The 12,427-nt window shown below is 39.9% G+C and overlaps 1 protein-coding gene across 1 annotated transcript in view; it reads right to left on the bottom strand.

Moving 5' to 3' along the window:
- The window catches only part of LOC103505293 (helicase domino), a 32,618-nt gene that overhangs the window by 7,372 nt on the left and 12,819 nt on the right, over nucleotides 1-12,427 (bottom strand). The window contains exons 10-15 of the mRNA XM_026820627.1: nucleotides 11,845-12,168; nucleotides 7,576-7,776; nucleotides 4,427-4,623; nucleotides 3,499-3,614; nucleotides 2,169-2,184; nucleotides 174-300 (exon numbers count right to left, since the gene is read on the bottom strand). Coding sequence (XP_026676428.1) covers nucleotides 174-300; nucleotides 2,169-2,184; nucleotides 3,499-3,614; nucleotides 4,427-4,623; nucleotides 7,576-7,776; nucleotides 11,845-12,168 — 981 coding nt within the window. The remainder of the gene's footprint in view (nucleotides 1-173; nucleotides 301-2,168; nucleotides 2,185-3,498; nucleotides 3,615-4,426; nucleotides 4,624-7,575; nucleotides 7,777-11,844; nucleotides 12,169-12,427) is intronic.

Genomic DNA, 12,427 nt, shown 5'->3' with positions numbered 1-12,427 from the left:
AAGAGACCCCCCTCGACCATCGCAGAAAAAATACTCAGCTCAAATTCTCCATTTTCTGCGAGGTTTGGTCAATACTCCGTTGAGGACGTTTCTATTCATCAGCATGGTTTATTTTCTCTTGGGTCGGTACTAGGCTATGGTTGGTTCTCCGTTGTGGACGCCTACTAACTTACCTTGGATACCACCCTGACAAATGATCTGTCGGACCAGAATGTTTCCAATGTTGATGGCATGCGTCTTCACCACCTTGTTGTTATTGTTGGTCGCGCTGTTGTTGACAATCACCACCCGCACCGAAGCCTACAACACAAGTCAACAACAGAATATATAAATACAAATAGACAACTACCATAGTTTTCAAAAGCTTTTCTTTCGGAAATTTTAGGGAGTTGGACAAACTACTGTTCAAACTCACGAAGTTCTGCAACAAAAATTGCAAAGAATTTGTAACAGCCGATTTGTAATACGTAGTTGGATCTGTGTCAATTTAAATACCAACAAAGATTTAAATAAATAAATAAAAAAAAATTCCAATCTAAAAAGTTCACAGTAGGTGGGTGATATTTAATTTTAAGACCTGCTATCATAATATAATATATCCTTTCTACTTGTTTTTCCTGAAGCCCAGTGTTTTTCTTTAGTGACGGACGATTGGCCTTCATTCAGCGGCAAGCTACCGGCCGCCTCTCAATAAACTCACCCAGCTTAAGAGTGGCCGGGCGGCCGGGAAAAGCCGGCGGCACGCGAGTGCCCAGATGGTCACCGTATTTAGGATTGGGGCGAGGGGGCCCGAGCTCAAATTTTCTCCTTTACTGTAGGCCAGGCTCCGAAAATTTGGAACATTTCTCCCCCGGTACATCACTGTTTTTACTCGCTCCCCCCCACCCTCGACAAAATCCTGGGTACGGCCCTGCCTCCGGACACCAACAACGCCAAACGTTGCGTTCAGTGCACCGTTGGGGACTGGTGCATTCATCGTGCTATCTCCGCGACTCGAGCTACGCCACGTTCGGGTCCAAGATGATTTACCTACCTCGGTGGTGTAGTGGTCAAGGCGCTCGCCTGGTAAACAGGAGGGCGTGGGTTCAATCCCAGCCAAGGCATTAGGAATTTACGTCTGTGTAGGTACGTTTTTCTTTTCTTCTTTTTTTTTTAATCCAACAAAATCAGGTTGCTCTGATCAGATTTAGACACGTGAGGTGAGTTTCTGCGAGTGGTTTGCGTGTTTTCTGATTGCCAGAACGATTTTTGTTACAAGATCATCTCTTATCTTCTTAATCAGGCGTCTGTGTCTTTGGAAGTCTCGTGTCACGACATTAGATAGTTTGGCAGCAGCAATGTTAGTAATGTCTACTAATGTCCCTCATTAGAATTTCACACATAACCAAGTAATTATTATTAGATTATTACCATAAGAATATAGATTCACATGGATTCAAATATTCAATTGATTATTCAATGTGTCTCGCGACGAAAAGTCTCGTGTCCCATAAGTTGCCAGCAGCAGTTTTGTGCGTAACATGTTTATAGTTAAGTGCGTCTATAGTGCGTCTCTAGTTAAGCAAGGTCTTTTTACTGAATTGTTAGTTGTGTGTATTATTCTTTAACCCATCAAATATACGAGACCTTGTTTAGACTGCTGGGGTAAAGGGACTTTTCAGTCCTATTCGGGCAGGATAAACAAGGTATATTCTATTCTATTCTATTCTATTCTATTCTAACACGAGGCTAGTAACGTTTTGGATGACACCTAATACTTAGGGTAAGTATAATTATTGTTTTATGGTAATGATGATTGTCTGGCTGGGGGACGTTAGGAGTAGACTAGCTTAGTCTGGCTGGGGGACTTTAAACAGGAAGTATACCAGTCTGAATTTCCCTTGCTAAAGAAACAGCAAAGGTTGAGTGCGAATCGCATACACTCGTACAATTTGTAGCCCAATGTCAGCCCAAAGCAATCACCCTAGTTAGGGCTGATTGAGAGGCTGACGAAAAACGCCGACCCCGTCTGTAGACGGTAAAAGGCGAAAGAAGATCTTTGAAATGTGGTTCGTATTTTCTGATGACGAGATGATATTATTATGTACCTGCACCAAATAGATCCAAGATCATCATCCATCTTGGAGTCAATGGCACACTCATCATTCATCAAGTTACAATTCTCTCACCATGGGAAGTGAGACACTGGGAGTTGTAGATCATAAAACAGAACCATGAACTCGGTTATCAGAGTAGTACACACCTATCTATTTATCTATGCTGTTTTTGAGGCGAACAATAAATCGTACAATAGAACAAGAACAAAACTAGTGCCTTAGTGCCTGAGCAAGTGAGCACCTATATACGTCTCTACCGAGCTATTGTCTGCAAAACAGCTGCCCCTAAAATAAATACAAGGAAGACAGGATAGGAGAAAGCCAGCCGTTTCGGGAACGAACCTTATCTGTTAGGATAAAGTTCTCCCCGGGAGAGAGTCGATCATCAATCTAGCGCTTACAAGGGAGGCGCGCTACCCTACAAGATAACTAGGCTGGCTGTTGGAACTCTATGTCAATGTCAAGCCTTAAATGCCATCATCTCCAGAGACCAAGGTACAAACGATGCTAGGGTGCATCAGTAAAGTGGCTGTCTTTCAATGCGAGTGGCATGGTCCCCCAGGAGAGTGTCACAAATATGAGTATGAATGACGGACTGACTGGGACCTGTATAAAAATTTTGTGAACTGCTGACACGGGTACCTGCCTCAGACCCCAAACACAAGGTAATTACCCAATGGTTTATGACATAACAATACATGACATCTATACCTACCTATTAACATAACAATACTTGACATCTATCAAGTTCATGGCTGTGGGATTTATGAGTCCTCTGACGTTTTTTGTTATCACCTGGTTATCAATATTATTGTTGTTGTTGCCACCTGTTGTAAATCGATATTGTTACCACTACTAACTAGGTTACCAGAACGTACAAGGTTCGAATCCTGGCCGGGCGCGAAAATTTTCAACCCGTAATGTGCACGGCTTGAATCTCCTACCGAGGTGGACATTTTCAGGCCAGAATTTCCCGTTCTTGGATGGCGTTTGCATTGGGATCGAGAATTCTTCTAAGTTTGGCTGAAGAAAAAAAAATGTAAATGCAGTTTCTTTGTGTTATTATGTCACAATTTTGGTGCTCATTGCAGCATTGTAGGATTTTCTCAATAATGTCATAGCTACTCATTTTCCTCACGAGGCTGAGTGGGCCCCGCAACAGCCAATCACGGAATCAATCATGATACAGGTTTTTAGCTAATTTGTGTACTATGATACAGGTTTTTAGCTAACTTGTGTACTATGATACAGGTTTTTAGCTAATTTGTGTACTATGAAAGAAAAAAAAGGAAAATTCCGTTGGTCCTCATTTTTCCTGCTCTATGACTTTGAAACACCACCCAAGTAAGCGCAACTGATCTATTGATATAGGTAATTTATCGAGAAGTGAATGAGTTCTTACCTCTCTGTGTTGAAATTCAGGAGGAGCTGCCACCGTTGTGACTTGAAATTCTTGATGTTCTGAGCTTCGTCCAGAATCAAATACCTCCACGCCTTCCGACGAAAACTCTGGTGATCCTGCGCAGAGAGAAAACACACCAGATAGAAGTAATCTATGTAAACAATAAAATAATTTAAAATTTTGGCAAGTTTGATCAAGGTGCTCACAAAACGGACGAAGCGAATGACGAGTATAAAAAAAAAGTTAAAGATCCTAAGGAAAAAAAAAGGAGCAAGAGATATCAAAAATGCGTCCACTTCTGTGGCCGAATGGTTGATGGTGGTTTTCACCAACCTTCTTTCCAGCCTTAAACAGCCCCTTAGCTTAACAGCCCTGTTAAGCCAATACCCCTATAGTCCTATAGTTCCTATACCTACGTGTTTATCTTTTTACCAAAACTCAATCGGTATCTACTCGAGATATCCGGGTGATTTCTTCACTTTTGATGATACCCTGTATACAATATGTATATAGTATATTATATATTGTACACACAATTATATGGGTATATCTATGTACATGGGGAGAAAAATGTCATAGTTCAATAGATTTACGCCCTCCTATTTCTCTGCCCCTAATGTTCCGCTACAGAAAATAAAATACATGAAACAGAAATGAACGAAGAATAAAAATGCTATTTTTTTAAAATAAAATAGCAGGACTATTGAAAAAGTAAAATGCTCCTACGATCGAGGAGTGACCTGTATTCCTGTATAGCTGTACATACTTATATTTTGATTATTATGTTTTTTTTTTTTTTTTTTTTTTTTTTTTTTTTTTTTTTTTTTTTTTTTTTTTTTTTTTTCTTACAACGAAAAATTCTCCATTTTAACCCAAATCACAGGAGTCTTTTAACTTGAATTGATAGCAAAATTTCGTATTTCCATACCTGCACAGCCAGCTTATACGAGGTAACACACACATGGAAACTGTTCGGCTTGGTCCAGCCCTGACGTTTGGCCTTCCGCTCCTTGATGTTCCCATAGTAGGTGAGCACTTTGAACCCAGGCGCCCACTTTTTGAGTTCCATCTCCCAGTTGAGCAGAACCGAAGTGGGCACCACGATCAAGTGTGGGCCCCAGATACCTGAAGAGGAAAAAATGAGATCATTTGATTATTATTGATTTTTTTTCAATGATGATACATTGGGCAGGTACTTACATACGTTAGGTTCTTCATTTCTACTATCTACTAGAATATTATGCCCACGTGGAAGGTGGAAGTTTTTCAGACAAAATTCGCAATTGACAAAATATTACATAATGGCAACACCCTATTACATTATAAACACTGTATGAAATAACAAAAGTGATGTAAAGAAGAAGGAAGGTAAATATTAGTACCACAAGCAAAATAAAAGCATGACATGTGAACATCATACGACTTCCTATTAAAGACCGGCATATGAAAACGGACTTTGAACTCGGGAGTCCTTAATAAAAAGGATATTACCACTAAATTGACGAAAATTCGGACCGATTTCAATTCTTTCTCATTATATTAATGAAAGTTGTTGTTGTTGTGTTGTTGTTGTCGTTGTTGTTGTTGTTGTTGTTATCTAATGCTTGAGATTGACTATTATGTCATTTTTCTCCTTGCGTCCCAATATTAATGAAAGTAGAAATTTTGACAAAATTCGCCATAAAGAGTAATCACACAATAAGTGTTCGATCATGCATTGTGAATTTTTCATCATTAAAAACTCCACAGAAAAAAAGACATAATTTTGCTACATAATTGGGATAGACACAAAAAAAATCACCTTGGTGCTTTCAATCAAGCTGTGGGAAGTGGACATTTTCAGACAAAATTCGCCATGAAGAGTAATCACACAAAGGTGTTCGATCATGCAATGTGAATTTTTCATCACGAAAATTTCCCACAGAAAACCATGTTTTCAAAGAATATATTTAAAAAATATTGTTCCTCTAAATTCTCAAAATCAATCCTTGAACACAATTATTTTACCAAGTCATAAAGGAGAGGAATTTTTTTCAGACAAAATTCGCCATTAGAAGTAATCACACAAAGGTGTTCGTTCATGTAAAGTGAATTTTTCATCATTAAAACTCAAAAATAAAATTAATCTTTTACAAAGAAATGGAGGTCTGTAAAAAGTTCTCCGGGATTCAAAACTAAATGACTTTTGAAATATGTTCAGACAAAATTCGCCATAGAGTAATCACACAGGGTTCATAACTCTTTCCTGTCAATATGTTTTTCATCATTACATATTTCATTAGGAAATTAATCAAATTTAACGTTTCTAAAGAATAAACTTTTAATCTTTCCCTAGTAAGTTTCAATGAAACAGTTCAGTTAGAGCTAATACATGAAAAACAAGATGAAACATCAAGTGGGGTTTCAGACAATGTTGTCGCTTCATCATAACTATTTCATGGAAACATCAAAAGAGACATTTAGAATTGCCGATATGAAGAAGAAGGTAAAAAGTATAGTGATACTTGAAGAATTGGTTTGTTTTCCTAGCATTTTGGTATTGGTGTAAGTAGAGACATCGGCCCTATATTACTGCGACCTGATTAAATCTTTCATGCCTTTGCTTTCCCTTTTTAACGCCCTAGGCTTGAAGTTAAAGCTAGGGCTCTTTTCCCTGGCTATCCAGGGCAATAGGTTTCAATGAAACAGTTCAGTTAGAGCTAATACATGAAAAACAAGATGAAACATCAAGTGGGGTTTCAGACAATGTTGTCGCTTCATCATAACCATTTCGTGGAAACCAAACCAAAACAGAGATTACCTTAGGAATAATCAAGCCCTGTTGTAATTGTGTAATTTGCAAAATGTCAATAAAGAGTTATAGGTAATTGTCAAAACAATGGTAGCTGCGTTAAGAAATAAATATTAATTTGATTCTCTCTCGAATTTTCATTGAGGACACCAACACTCCTACATAAATATTGTAAACCACAAGAGAAAAGGGGAAAGGACAAAAAAGAAATAAATAACAATAAAAAAAAAAATATGAGTTATAATAGTCATAAAAAAAAAACATAATAGCCAATCTCAAGCATTAGATAACGACACAATAAAATAAGACCATATCTCATTTCTGGAGGTTCACATGCTGAATTCATTTGGTCACGGATAAGTAAGTATTAAAAAAGATGAGATATTCTCCAGGAAAATTGAACCAAATGTACCCCAGAAATTCCTAGTAGTACGACACGACAGGTAGCAAGCACTCCTAGCGGAATTTCCAGGAATTACTGTATGTCCTGTCTGCCACACGAAACATCATGGATATGTGAAATGTTCATGTATAAACTTGGACAAATGAAAACGCTTAAATCTGCTCAATATGTAATATAGCTACAGAGGTTAGATAGAAGGAACTGTAACTGCTAAGGTTTTATCGTCCCGAAATCAATTAGATTTTTGTACCGCCACTCACGCGCAGACCCTCCGATAGAACAAGGTCTCGAGCTTGTTTCGCCACACATGTTCCAACCGCCTGACAGACCGCTAAGCGTAAATAGCTAGCTAGTCTTCTTAGAACAATAGAGGAGGAGAACTATCGATAGTTTTGACTATCGAACGCTATCGATAGTTGAAGCTTGACTATCGATAGTTTTCATGTTGAAATAAAAGCCTGTGACCTAAATTATTAATACGTGTACAGATAAAAAAATTCTTTAAATTAGGTTAGGTTGGGTCCTTTTGGGGGATAAGACCTTTAGAAACAAGGAAAATATGTAATAAAAAAAAAAAACTATCGAAAACTATCGATGGCGCCGACTATCGATAGTTCTCCTCCTCTATAGAACAACCTGCAACGAAAATTTTGCTACCAGTCCCACACAAAAAGAAGCCTGGGCTAACCAGTCCCTTACCTTTCTCACAGGCGAGGTGCGCGAGGAGGGAGATGGTCTGAATGGTCTCGCCCAGTCCCATCTCGTCAGCAAGGACTAAAAAGTCCCATTACGTACTAAAAAGACCTATTTTAACTGCCACAAAGTACCCTTCTGCCCCCACCCATGAAGTCCCATTTTAAGCCAGGGGCTGGCCAGTCCTTACCTTTCTCACAGGCGAGATGCGCGAGGAGGGATATGGTCTGAATGGTCTTGCCCAGTCCCATTTCATCAGCGAGGATCCCGTTCAGTCCCCGCTCGTACATGGTGACCAGCCAGTCCAGTCCGACATGCTGGTACTCGCGCAGCGGGAACTGAAGAAGGAACGGCACCGGTGTGGCCACGGTAGTAGACTCGAGAGTGTATCCTGAAAACGTAAAGAAGAGAAAGTTATAGAAAGTCCCACAGAATTTATTTTGGCCTTAAGGTGAAAATACTAACTTCGATATGTAAATTTCGAATAGCAAAGTAAAAGGAGGGGAAAGTTATAGTTTACAAAGTAGAATTGAGGATTTAGTTAGATAAAATATGTCCATGAAATATGTTCAGACAAAATTCGCCATAGAGTAATCACACAAGATTCATAACTCTTTCCTGTCAATATGTTTTTCATCATTACATATTTCATGGTCTAAATACTCTAAATTAAATGTTCCTCGAACTTGCATTTTCAACCGAAAACTCAATAGGTACTATAAATTGATAGGTCTCGTTTCGAAAAGGCCAATTTCGTCCATTGAGCAAAAAGAAAAAGACTGGAATACTAACATATGTTGTTTATAAGGTCAGACAGCCAGATGAAATTCGGTCAACATGGTAATTCTGCAAACATAGTAGTGGTCAAGGCGCTCGCCTGGTAAACAGGAGGGCGTGGGTTCAATCCCAGCCGAGGTATGGAATTTTATCAATATTTTATTTATTTACACGCTAAGCAGCAAGGCCATGTGTGAGATTATCCTCAATATGATGGTAATTCTGCAAACATAAGTCGCGAAACCATTTTCATCTTATCATCATTCCAAAAATTGCACTCCGAGCTTACGAAGGACTTAAGAAAAGAAGTGAATATTTCCAATTTTTTCGTAAGGCAGCAATGCTGTCTGTTATCAGGATATAATTAATGTTAGGATTGAAAAGCTGAGTTATCAGGCCTGTTGAGCTTATTGTACCATCACATAGGAGAATATGGACAATGTGAAAATTCTGTCATCATGTAACTCAACTTGATTCAAATTTCCAAAAAAAAAAAAAAAAAAATAAAAAAAATAAATAAAAGAAAACCCAAGTAAAAATTAAGATATATCTTTGTTAGGTAATTACTCATTTGTCTGATTTACATTAAATTACATCCAACTTCCGAACAGCAAAGCCATTATTTCGGTTCAAGTGTATCCACAATAATAGTAGTAGCCTACTGCTGGAGTAAAGGGACTTTACAGTCTTATGCGAGCAGTATAAATAAGCACTATTATTATTATTACATTAGACTCTCATCAGATGGGCGAGAAGAGACACCCTCCATGGCCGAATGGAGGTATTACACTAGGCTTGCACGCCGGAGGTCCCGGGTTCGAAGTTTTGTTCGGCTCTGTGCTTGGAGTTCGAAGTGCACTCAGCCTCGTGAGGATATTCAAGTCTACCCGAGTAAAAAGATTGATGATGCGAGTAGATGAGAATTAATAGTAAAAGAGGCACTTAGTAGTGCTGTGATACCCACTGAAGCTCTGCTTTACCGCACGGAATTCATGATTTGATTTGGATTTTAATTTTGGCCTCGGAATTACGAAAGAATCTGGACGGCCCAATTAAATTAAAAAGGAAAGTAAAAAGGTGACACTATTAAGAGAGGCTAATTACCTCGCTGGCAGGATCCAGGGCACTCGCGTCCCGAGCCTCGGCAGCCTCTTGTTCATCCAGAGTTTGTTCATCGTCCGAAGAAATATCGGACGAGGCCGCTGAATAATCCGAGTCTGCTCCCTGGTCATCCCCTCGCGATCTACCGCCTTCACCCTGCAACAAAGGATTAATGGGAGAATATGAGTTAAAGGGTTAATTGGGAGGAAAAGAGCTGGTAAGATCTACCGCCCTCACTCTGCAAAATGGGTTAAAGGGACACCATGAGTTAAAGGGTTAATTGGAAGGAAAGAAAGCCGGTGGCAGTTCAACATTCGATAATTACCACTTTAAAAGAAAAATATGTTTGTTTTATAGAGAGAATCGGCGAATGAAGATTTGAAGAATAACGGAATGGAAGAAAGCCAACCGTTCTGAGAACGTACCCCATCTGTTTAGGACAGTGCTTCTTAAACTGTGTGCCGCAGCACTCTAGTGTGCCAGCTTCATTATATAGGCATCTTGAAAAGTGTGATACGGTAGCAACAAGTTTGAGAAGCACTGGTTTAGGATAAACTTCTCCCCGAGCGGGAAGCGAACTCACGATTTAGCGCTAAAAAGTCAGGCGTGCAAGTTTCAAATCTAACTAAGCTGGCTAAAAAAAAACTTTACTTAGAGGACTAAACCTAGCAATTTTTACTCCATCTACTATGTACCATTTAGAGGGATAAACAATGTAAGCAAAAATCTAGACAGTCAAATAAAACCGAATCGTATATTTGACATAAGCTGGTTATTTGCTCAACAGCGATTCATGTAGCATTCGTGCAAAAGGTGACTACAATCCAACAATGTGGTATGATATAGCCACCTGATCTAAAATGCAGAAAAATTTCGATTGTAACCAATCATTGTAAAAAATCATTGTCACGTGGTATTCCATAACCAGCTTCCAACCAAAAATACAAATGACAATATTTATCCCCTATCTGCAAATCAATCATTTAAGGGCCACATCCGGCCTTTGGTAGGTAAGGCTTAAAAAAAAAAGAAAAAAAAAAAGGCTTCATTGTCAGAAATTTGAAGAAGCCATTACAGTGTTTGGCAAAGGAAATGTTTCCTGTCTAAACTGACTGGCAAAGGCTGAGTAAAAAAAAAGACCCCCTATTTTTGTAATTTTTTGGGATGTGGGTGGGAATAAACGGGAAAAAGGTGAAGAAGTACTGAAGTACCTACATTTTTCCCCTAGCACTGGTCACATCAGCTGAAAATCCTCTGAAATTTACGATAAATATAAAAAAAAAGTAAATAAAAACTCACCTCCCGGCCCCGTCACTCGCAGCACGGCTCCCGACGGGGTCGTGATCGTTCCTCCCGGCCCCACAGCTGCCGTTCCCGTCACGAACCCGACCTGTCCCGGCCCGCCCGAGCCGGGACTGCTTAGTCTACTGGTCAGAGTGGGCGCGGTACTCATTGGGACTAGGGTCGAGGTGAACAGTTGAACAGTGGGAGACTGTTGGGACGTGGTGACGCCCGCGCTCCCCGCGGACCCTACGGCACTGCCAGGACTCGGGGTCACCGAAGACGCCTGGAAAACACAGAACAGAATGGAAAATATGGAAATAGAGGGGTAAAATGGTAAATTGGTAAAATGGTAAATACGGAAAAATCATCCAAATTTAAAATTTGGAGGATATCTAAAAATTTCAACGATTAATACGTTGAACACTACTGTATGGTTATTATTATTATAACTGATATCCCTTGACTATTTCTTTCTGTTACATACGGACGAGATTAAGAAAATGAGAAGTTCTTTTATAGTTTTATCTTGTTGTACGTTCTCACTGTTCAACTTTTTTTGTTGAACTCATATTTACCTATTTGTTCATTTTTTTTAGTTTACTCCTCGTCTAAACTATATAGCCAATGGAGGAGTTGCGACAAATTTCGAGATCAGAACTCATTTGTGTGAGAAAAAGTAAAAAAAAAATCCTCCAAAAACCATTTTTTGACAGATACGGCTGAAAAGGTCCGTCTGTCAGGTCTACCGGATAAGCATACACAATATAAGGCGGATTTAATCAGGTGTACCTGTCGTTACGTCTAACTGATAGTGAATGGCTGGTCTAAGAACTGGGCAAACACAGAAAATTAAAAATCGTTCTCACCTTAGGATCTTTGCACCGCACTCGTAACTTGGGTTTGCCGCGGGGCAGAGGCGGGGGCGGTTGTTGAGCGGCGGTCTTGTCCAGCTCGAGTATGGCCGAGTCTGGCGGCCGGAGGCGGCGCATCGTAAAGCCCTGGCTCAGGCTCAATACTTTTTTTTTGTTTTTGTTCTATTATGTATGAGTTCTGAGCTTGAGTTATTAATAAATATTATGAAAGTATTTGCTTAAAAAAAAAAATAGTAAGTAGGTAATAAAACTAATAAATAAACTAAGATTGAAGGACGGAAAAAAATAGAAGATAAACAGAAAATAAATCAAGATGAAGGAACAGAATATTCTTTTGTGTACTCTCAGATGAAGGGGAAAAAAAACAATGAATGAAGACAGGACAAAAGGTAGGCAAAGCCGCCACACACGCAACCATATCTCACCTTTCGGCTGTATACTCTCGGCCAGGGCGGCCACATCGTTCATCTTCTTATCCGCCTCGGCCTCATCTTTCCCCTCTCGGCCAGCAGAAGGTCCCGTGCCCGCGGCGCTAGCCCCCGGCCCGCCCGCCGAACCTGTCGATTCCGCGAGTAGCGAACTCAGCCCGCCGGCCCCGGCGCTCGGATCCGTTAGGAGAGAGCTGAGCCCGGAGTCCGTCTCCTGATCGAGGGAGCGGGCGGAGGTGAGGTCATCGTTGTCGTCGAGGTCGTCGGCCGACGAGCCCTGGTCGTCGCTGCCCGTCAGATTGTCGTCCTCGTCACTCAACTCTGAAACAGGGAGAGATAAATAGGGTTAATACGTTTAAAGTTTAAAAGTCAAGGGTATGTAGTGATATTTCAGCCAGAAACACGTACTACCTAACGTAAATGCGCTTCTACCGAGATTAGTATTGCGTAGATATCAGAACTTTGAATAACTACTCCTTGCCTGAAACCTAACCTGAAAACCTACAGAAAAAAGTGAAGAAAAATACTCTAATAATTGTAATATGCGTTCCCCATAATATGTCAAAATATATGAGACCTT

This window comes from Diaphorina citri, unplaced genomic scaffold, assembly GCF_000475195.1.
Source record: "Diaphorina citri unplaced genomic scaffold, Diaci psyllid genome assembly version 1.1 scaffold162, whole genome shotgun sequence".
In the NCBI taxonomy this organism is placed as follows: Eukaryota; Metazoa; Arthropoda; class Insecta; order Hemiptera; family Psyllidae; genus Diaphorina; species Diaphorina citri.
The sequence above is the reverse complement of the archived record's forward strand: the minus strand, read 5'-3'. Positions and strand labels throughout refer to the sequence as shown.